This window comes from Gastrolobium bilobum, unplaced genomic scaffold (genome assembly GCF_033153095.1).
Source record: "Gastrolobium bilobum isolate Gb01-03AN ecotype WA unplaced genomic scaffold, APGP_CSIRO_Gbil_v1 utg1162, whole genome shotgun sequence".
Lineage (NCBI taxonomy): Eukaryota > Viridiplantae > Streptophyta > Magnoliopsida > Fabales > Fabaceae > Gastrolobium > Gastrolobium bilobum.
Window position 1 is genome coordinate 373,046 of NW_026898943.1, and position 9,662 is coordinate 382,707.

General features: G+C 34.9%; 1 protein-coding gene across 1 annotated transcript; it reads right to left on the reverse strand.

Moving 5' to 3' along the window:
• Positions 1-2,594: 2,594 nt before the first annotated feature.
• LOC133285679 (uncharacterized) lies at positions 2,595-7,930 on the reverse strand. Its single transcript, XM_061482944.1, has 10 exons — positions 7,787-7,930; positions 7,248-7,464; positions 6,830-6,987; positions 6,566-6,711; positions 5,934-5,996; positions 5,750-5,842; positions 4,066-4,227; positions 3,866-3,969; positions 3,400-3,578; positions 2,595-3,269 (listed from the first exon to the last, which is right to left on the reverse strand). The coding sequence occupies exons 1-10, from the start codon at positions 7,887-7,889 to the stop codon at positions 3,019-3,021; spliced, it is 1,476 nt and encodes a 491-aa protein (XP_061338928.1). The 5' UTR covers positions 7,890-7,930; the 3' UTR covers positions 2,595-3,018.
• Positions 7,931-9,662: the final 1,732 nt, after the last annotated feature.

Genomic DNA, 9,662 nt, shown 5'->3' on the forward strand with positions numbered 1-9,662 from the left:
AAAAAATGGCCGCTAGCAAACGTAAATTACGCGGCAACACGGTAGCGTTGGATATAGAGTGAGAGATACTGAGGCTCGAAACATAACATCATAATAATATTATTAATAATATATAATAAGGTAGTTCTATTTTATCTGAGCATGCGGTGGACTCCACCAAAATTAATGTCTACGGGTAATGTTTACTTTGTATGTCAGGAATCTTGAAAGGTCGTTTTAACAATAGCCTTTGAATTTGCATAAAAAAAAGCATCACTGACAGGAACGAGTTACCGGTTACTGGCTGAATAGGTAAAAGCAATATTTGTGAATAATTATAAAGTGGGTGGTATCAAAGAATAAAGAAATTGCGTACAGTTAATATGCGAAGGAAGAACCCCTGTTTTCCCATTTTGCAGAATCTGTTTTAATAGCGTTTAAACGCAACCCCAAACTTAAGGAAGCACCCGTCCTCAGTGAAGGATTGAAATGCAACCTTAAATGGTTACTTTAAAGAAGTGTAATATTGCAAATTAATTCCTAAAAAGTAAGGAATTATGAGCATAAGCTTTTACAGAACGCTGGATTGTTGGCTGTGTGTTCAGGTGGTGGCCATGGATATGGTTACCTATTTTGAGAAATATGCAAGTTTTCTTTTTATAAATAATATGCATTAAGCAAGAAGTATACACCGTTTGAAAGAGTAGATGGACTAAAATATCTCCAGTATGCAGGAGAAAATTTATAGAAATTCGCACTGTTGATTTTATTTTTTTTTACATGTGAGTCCCACATTTTGTTTTTTGTTGACAATGAATCTAACCCTAATAACACATAATTGGTGCAAAGAATTAAATAAAACATAAAAGACAAAAATTCAAAGGACATGGTTATTTTATCAAGGAATCCGCTATAAAAGTCACACAAAAAAAGTCTAGGAGAATCTGTTTTCTCCTGAGAAGATTTTAATTATTCGTAGATAACTTAACGTGATGATAGAAGAGAGGAAAAATATTTTAAACTATAAAATGACAAAAAAAAATGATTAATTTATTCATATTATTCACATAATATTATTATTTATTTATTTTTGGTTATATTCTAGTCCGTTCATTATTTCACGACTAATCCGATTCGGGACATGAAGATAAAACACATATTCTCACTCTCACCTGTTCAATCTCGTAGCAATAACTGAATTATCATTATTTGGTCAGATAATTTTTTTTTTTTAAATAATATAGGGGAGGATGACTCCCGTTTTCTTTTGTGCATCTTAAATTCTCAGTAGTCAATGTCTGAACCTTTCGGTTTTGAGCACTAGGTCTAGTTGGCCTCCTAGTCTGAACTTCCAGTTAGCCACCCGTTAAGGTAAACGACATGCCATAACAGCCTGTTGAATGTTGATGTTTTTAGCATTATTGTAGCATGGGAATCAAATAGAAATATCAACAAGGAACGTCAAGTAAACTTTCCTAAAGTTAGGGAGGGCCACTAGGGATATGATAGCACAATGCATCAACGCCTCAGCGATGGGGCATATATTAAAGAAGCTAAATGTCATTGTGGTTAAGATTACACCCGAATTAAACAGGTGAGACTGACCATTCAGGTTTGATTAGTTCATAACCCGTTTTTAAATTGAATCAGATGATATTATGAAAAGCATTTACAAAATATAAAAAATATCGATTTTCTTTCTTTTTTTTCTTTTTAAAAATATACTGATGGTCTTTGGTCTAATAAATAAATTAACTAATTTAATTAAATTTTGATTAATTCAAAATGATCTCTCCCTCAAATAATTAAGCATTTGTTTTAAAGTCTAATCTAGTCTGTTTTATAGTTTTTTACTACCCTACTAAATGTTGCCACCGTCCTATTGGTCTCCGAAAATTCAAATATCCAATGAGCCATGAAGTGATGTCATTGCTCTCCATCGTAGATCCTAAAACTTGACGAAGACAAGGCAATTATGCTCTCTATTATTATGGTGATATGTGTCACATATATTCTACTTGTAACAACTTTAATCTAGATTCTATTCTAGAACTACTGGTTTGGACTTAACGCTGTAACGAAACTGTCAGTTGTAATGAGTAATAACGCCTGGTTCGTTGAACTATACACTTGCAATTTTCCAACTCTGGTTTGGGAACTAAGATTCACCGTATCAACGCAGGCTAAAATTTTTTGTTTAAGATCCAGCACATGGAAGACAATAATGAATAGTTCTTAGCCAGACCTTAATATGCCCAAAGAGGAATTAGAAAACAACGGACTAGCCGTTGATTTTACCAAATAAATAAGTTTATTAGGTTAACATTAGGCATTCAAATACGTTCTCATTTTCAAGAGTGGCTTTTGTTCCATCTCACTTAAGTCTAATTTTAGAACATTTTACAGAAAAGGCCAGTTTATTAACTCATGTATTACTAATTTAATTGGCAACTTCGAATTCTGAATTCTCGGTTTGCAGTGTAAAAACGTTTATGGCTTTAACAGTAGGTGGACTAAGTTGATCTGCATTCACTATGTATATATATAAAATACAGTAAGTAATGCACAAAACAATATATAATCCGAACACCAAATTAAAACAGATTCAAGATTGAAAAGCTTACAACCTAAAGCATTACATGCTTCGACCAAAAAATACTCTACAACCACCAACAAAATCTTATAATTTGCTTTACCATGACATCATAAACACAGTACGTCTAGAGACTACATGAACCATGTAAAACACCTCTCGTCATCGATGGTCGTATACAAATGAAAACATATCCCCGAACCTTTCCCAGTGGACGAGAACTGTGAATCCACCGGCACACAATGAATATCTTACACCGTGGAAAACACAACTTGTCACAAAAAATTTACACCATTTAAGTTTCTCTAATATACAACATTGCCATTCTCTCTTTCACTTTCTGTATATGAGAACCGGCCGTTGGACTTACAGGCATGAAACCCTCTATGGTTATCTCACCTACTTCTATCAACCTGTCATGATTTTGTGAAGAACGCTAACGTGGCTCAAGACCACAACTGCCACCTGTGCTGCCGATCAGTTTTGGAGTTGGGCGTTACACTTATCCTATCTGCATTGGTGGACAGCCATTTACTGAAATCAGGAGATGCAACAAGTTCTCCCAAGGCTTTTTCAGTGGACTCCTTTGTGAACGCATCCCATTCTGCAGCTGAATATTTTCTTCTCTCAGGGGTCGTGTGAATGATGGACGGGTATAACTCCTCTGTCAGTGTTTTAGGTGGAGTCCTAGTGAAACCTGATGATGTCAATTTAGCATGTTAAGCACCACTTATCCCGATGCTTACCTTTCTCCCCCAATCAATTAGGAAAATAGATAAGAGGCGACATTTCTATTATGAAAAGTAAGGATAAGCGGTGGAGCAAACCTTGTTCAGAAGATTTGCAAGGGCCCAAGATGAAGCTTTCCAATTTTGGCCGAAGAAAAGGAGAGTCCTCTTTATGTCGGATGTTGTAAATATGTTCATCATGTGAAACATCAAAAGGTGATGATGAATCAGGAACCCGGGATCTCCTCCTGTTTTTCTTGGGTGATTTAAACAAACTCCTGCAAAATTATTCCACAATAAATGCATACGGAAAATCAAAGGACACATTGAATCAATAATTACAAAAGGAAAACCTCATGATCACAAAGTGGCGTATAGTTTAATAGGTTATAGGGCAAAACCAGGTAAATGTAAATCCCCAAAACAATCCACAAAAATATTTTATATTACCAGAATTTGCAACTTTCTACCGAAGATTAACAAACATGTTTTTTCATTAAAAATATAAAGACCTCCCCGGGGGCAGAAACAAAGTAAGCTCCAGAATTCAAGAAAGTGGACTAACCTGCCCAATCGACGAAGGAATCTCAATCTATGCATTCTCTTCAACAAGGACAGAAGTGATCCACATAATAACCCCAATGTTGCCAACAGAGGATCCATAGAACTCTGGAAATACCATATTAATATCAAAACTGCAATCAACATAACATAAAATAGGAAGGTAGGGATAAACCAAAAATGAAAAGAACAAAAACAAAATACCTGAAGAATCATAACGGCAGCCAAAATCCTTATGACCCATGCAACAAATTGAGCAGTGCTTATGTCCACTGATCCATCTTCAGTCAGGACAAGCTTGCGGACCACCCAGAATCCCAACCACGCTCCGGCTATTGCAACAAAAGTCACCAGAAATATTGCCAACTGCAGTTGGCATTTAATGAGTTAAGCATTCAAAGACCCTCTCAGATATTAGTACATGGAAAACAAAACAAGATAAATAAGAAAAGGCAAAAATAATAAGCAATGCATCCTGTAGAAAACAGGAAAGCAATGACAATTTAATGGGTGACTGCAAGAAAGAAAAAAGTTCACTATATTAAAGCTGCTTGAACGCTGAATATCGCAAATTGAGAGCCATATTAACTATCTGATGTTTGAAAATCAAATTTGATTCAAATCTATCCAAACTCACTTTGCAGTCATAATATGTTTACCCTTCTTGTAATTATTGTATCCATTATCCATAGTGTCATGGCTGGAATCACAATGGAGGCATCTATCTAATTTTTGTGGGGGGAAAGTTGAAAACCCCAAAAAGTTTTTTAAAAAAAATAGTATGCAAAACCCAAGTTGTTTTAATATTTTTCACCTTACTTAGGATTTGAAGATCAGTTCTTTATATAAGAGAGAGGGGGGGAGAAAGAACGTGATTTTCCTAATGTTAGATGTTTTTCTTTGCTTTCTTTTCTTATTCTTTTTTATTTCAATCTTGGGTTATTTTCTTTTTCTTTTTGAAAAACTTTTAAGGGCCTGGACAAAAATGGGTACTGACACATAGTCTTTCCAAGTTCCTAACACTGATCTTAGCATTCCTAGGTATCTGACTCCTCCTAACCCTCCTCCTTTGAGATCCATGCTGCCTAGCTACATGCCTCTTCTCAGAGACATCCAACACAGCAAACCTTGTTTACTTTGCACAGCAGAAATTTAATACATCCATTCCAAGGAACACCCTAGTATTAGGCTATTAGCGAGATTAATTCATCTATAATTCATGGCGTAATATGGTGACATGATCTTACAGCTGGCTGTCAAACAAATGCCAACCCTCCTCCATACCCCATGCTTGGAACCGGCTATGAGAACTTAAGGCTTTCATTCTTCAATAGCTTTTCTTTTGTAGATGAAGTAACAAAAATGCAGAAAATGGAAACCCTGCATAAGTTATTTTTAGGGACTTTTATTAGGCCATCCACTCTTGGATAGTTAATTGTTCAAATTTACAGACAAATGAAGTGAGCCTGTAAAGAACCACTTCAACCAAAAATCTTAAGGTGTTGGATGAGGGCCTTTTTAATGGTTTATATTATTCTCTAACAAACCCCTCACACAAGAGCCCTTTGGGCTTGAAGCGTGGATATTACATAGGCTCAAATTTTTTTTTTCCTGGTTTACTTTATGCTTATTTAATTCCACATGTTAGGGGCGGTGATGATCGAACTCGTGACCTTCTGGTCACTGAAGCTCTGATACCATGTAAAGAACCACTTCAACCCAAAACCTTAAGGTGTTGAGTGAGGGCCTTTTTAATGGTTTATATTATTCTCTAACACCAATCAACACAACCATATCTCAGAATACATACAAATAAAGTGAAATTATTTTTTAATCAGAAGCACATGTCAAAGCAAATTAGCAGAAAGCAAAGAGGAGACTTACATACAGGATTATACATGTCTTCATCAATTCCTAACTCTGTAAGTACTGAACAAACTAAGTCAGGAACGTAGCGAAGTAGAAAAGTCCCAAAACCAACCTGATTAAAACAATGGTTGAAATTATAAGATCCACATTGATTATAAGGTAGTAGATAAGATAGAAGAGAACAGCACTGAGGTTACACTTACAGCAGATGAATATAAAAATATAGCAAGGGAACTCTTCCGACCAGTTGGAAGAAGTTTCATTCCCTGTCAATTAGAAGAGGCCAATTCCATGTTAAGGTCAACAAGAAACTTTCTTCACAATCAAATATCAGAATTGGATTTGCAAACCAGATAAATCTCATAAAAATTTGCAAGTGTGGCATCAAAGTATTAATTATGGAGAGAAATGGAGTTTTGACCTCAAAATCCAGCAACCACATTATAAATTTGAATTCAGATAGGTATAAAACTTATTAGTTGTTCTAGTCTTCTCACTTACTTGATATTCAACAAATTTCCCTCCCAAACTGCCTGGATTGATTAAAATTACAAAATAAAATAAAACAAAAGCTAATGAATTAGGCAACGCAATTCCAGCAATCAACAATGTCTATGTTGCCATGACCACAGAGATCATCTACGACGAACAAAAACAAAAATCTGTATTTAGATAAGATAATGTACAAACAAGGCATACGAATAGTTTTCTTGAGAGAAAGAATTGAAGTTGAAGGATTGGTTCACTGGTCAACAAAAAGATTCATCATACAAAGCAAACAAGATTGAATATTAAACATTTCAAACTTCAAAATTGAGAAGCAGAAATAAGTTACCTGATAAAGAATAATCAATATGACAAGAATTATCCCAATTGCCATCGCGCTGCTATAATAAAATACTAATGATTTGCTTAAAAAAGATGCCAGGCTCATCAGAATAATACCCGATATTAACAATACAATACGATATACAAAAAATTCTGCAAATGAGGGGGAAAAAATTATATTAGTGCTGGATGTCACTGTTCTTAAAGAGGCATCAATATCACTTCAAGAAATTTTAACTCATCAATGATAAATAAAACTAAGAGCATTCACCTTCTTTAATGGACACCTCAAAATTTTCCAGTGATGAACCAGCAGTCCTTATGTCTAAGAGCTTGTGATCAAAAGGAGACATTGATCGTGCCCAGGAACTCTTAACAACTTTCTCCCACTGGCCTTGTGGGCACATCCCCACTGCAAGAGATGCATTCCTGAACAAGACACACAGAAATGTCTGAATCGATTATATTGATTATTATTTGAATTCTAGTTTGACACAGGACAATCAGTCATAAAGCAAAGTGATAGCCCTTGCATAAACAAATTCAGACTTGGGGTATAAAAGCAATGTTCCTACCTAAAATTAATGTTCAACGTGTTCACTCATCAATACAATTACGAGAACCAATCTAAACAATAAAAGAGATACTAATTAAATACACAATAAGATGCGTTGATGGTAGACACTCACCTATGGAAACAAACCTCTATGTTCGGCAAGCGAACATCTGAATTTACAGGTAACACATTCACTTTCATGGAGTGGGCAAATTTCCCCAGGTTTCTAAACCTGGACAGTCCATGTATATGAACTCTTTCGACAACCACAGTAGCCCCAGGCTTAGAACCAGGAGAATTTTCCACAGGAAATCCACGGGATAGCTGCAGTGTGGCATTTGGTATGAGAACTGCAAAAGAAATATGGAGAGGGATAAATGAAATTTCAAAATGCATATGACACCAGATTTAGTGGGTATACAACCGCAGCCCAACATTCCAACAATATACAAACCACAATCTCATACTATCAACCATAATCCATACTTGAAGAAACAATTTGTACAGAATATTAATATTGAAAGGAATATTAATAGAATTGTAATTCAATATCTTCAACTAAACTATCTCGAGAGCCAAACTATCGCGAAATAGAAACAAGTAAAAGTGTAACCAAACCCTATATTTGAATCAAAAAAAAAAAATGGAGAAGAAAGGGAGAAGAATGCATACATAAGGAACGTTCATTGGCGAATACCAGAACAGAAGAAGTCCAAAGAAAGAAGACGCGAAGAATCCAAGCAGATTGTGGAGTGTGAGTACCCGCCATCGCCATGCCTGGGTTTGGAACTGAAAGAAAATACGAACAAGAGGCGCGCGTTCAAAATCCGCTAAGAGTTGAGGGTAATACTGCAATTTTATTTGGGCCTGTACTAAACTTCCTTCCGTCTCCGTCTTGTTAAACAAACACGAGCCCAGGCCCAAAGAGAGAAGTGCCACCGCTGTTATAAAAATCGCCAGACAGAAGAAGAACGGAGTGAATAATTCAATTAATTAATATCAATGGTATTTTTTAAAAAAATATTTATAATTTATGGGATATATATTCAAAATCGAATTAAATTTTAATCTCTTTATAATCAAATTAATATACAAGATAATAATTTTCTAAAATGGTTTTTGGACATTTTCTTTTCATAACATTCACCTCTATGACTTTTTAAATTTTATTGACTCAAAAACCTCGCTGGCTTATCTTGGGCCAGGTTTATATTGGCCCAACCTATTAAGCCTCCTGTTGAACCAAAAATAAATCTACCTAGTTTGACAAAATCATAATTCAAGTGGGACAAAGTCGTTTGAGGCATTAAAATTATTTTATTTTATTCAAAGGATGGAGCTTTCGAGCATGGACTATCTCAATATAGAGGTTTATTCTCTTACATGAAGACAGAGTATAGAGAGATAGTGTTATTACCATTTTGCACAAAGAATATATTGTCTTATCCCAAGCTAGAATATAATTGTTTTATCTTTATTTAGAGAGATACACAATTGTTTTCTCCTTATATGCAAATTAAAGATGTAAATATATTATCATCTCATTTTAATATAAAGTGTAATTATTCTCCCTTAAGTCCTAACACATAAAGAAAAATTATAATTGCTTCCACCAAAAAAAAATTGTTATATACGGGTTAAGTACCCTTTATATTGGATGAGAAATACAAGCTACTTTTTTAGTTTGTCATGCATCAGCTGCTCATAAGACAAAAAGTCCATGTCTTATGAATTACATTATCCATTCTAGCTTAAAATTTCTTCTTACAGAAATATTATCCTCTTGTCTCTCAACCAGATATTTTGGTTAAGACTTACGAAATCATTGATGGGCTTCACTTACCATTTAATTGAGATGGATGTTTGAGAATAGTATATATACAAAGCAAGGGGACAAGAAGCTATGTTTTTTTTCATAGAAATTTTTACACTTACCGATTCCAGAATTTTATGTTTTTGTTTTCGTTCATATTGCTGTGACATTCATTATACTCATTGAATTGATACAACTGTCATTTGAGAATGAAATGGATACAGAGAACAAGATATTATTGATCATTGTTTTGGACATGAAAGGGTTTTCCTCTATTTATACTAAGTGTTAAACTTGAACACCCTTCTTGCACTTTAGAAGTTTTGAGCCTCCTCAGTATGTTCTGGCATGCCTGCTATGTAATCCAAGAGCCCTTCTCCAACTCTTTTCACCATGAACTTCAGTTGATAATTTGGAAACGCCTCCAAAGGCTATTATTGCACCCAAGAATACAGTTGTGGAAGCCAACAAAGGCCAAAAATGAAGACAGTTCAAGTGGCGGTGTCCATTTGGGAATTGGAAATTTGAAATGAAGACTATGTGCACAGGAAAAAAGGAACATATTCTTATTCTTCTTTATGGTAATACCCTGATGAATATCAAGAAGACAAGAACACTTGAATTAATCAATGCATATTTCAGAGTCATGCGAGCTAATACATTCTTCATTTGCATTTTAGTTTGCTTTAAACCAGACAAGGAGTGTCTTCCCCCCACGTGGCAAATCTAAGCCTT

What these genes read in the sequence shown, in the direction of transcription:
- LOC133285679 (XM_061482944.1), bottom strand. Translation starts at nt 7,889, where the DNA reads ATGGCGATGGCGGGTACTCACACTCCACAATCTGCTTGGATTCTTCGC. An exon ending in ATGAAGACATGTATAATCCT is followed by an intron (nt 4,228 to 5,749) that starts GTATGTAAGTCT and finishes TGCCAACTGCAG; the next exon opens with TTGGCAATATTTCTGGTGAC. An exon ending in CTGCCGTTATGATTCTTCAG is followed by an intron (nt 3,970 to 4,065) that starts GTATTTTGTTTT and finishes TGGTATTTCCAG; the next exon opens with AGTTCTATGGATCCTCTGTT.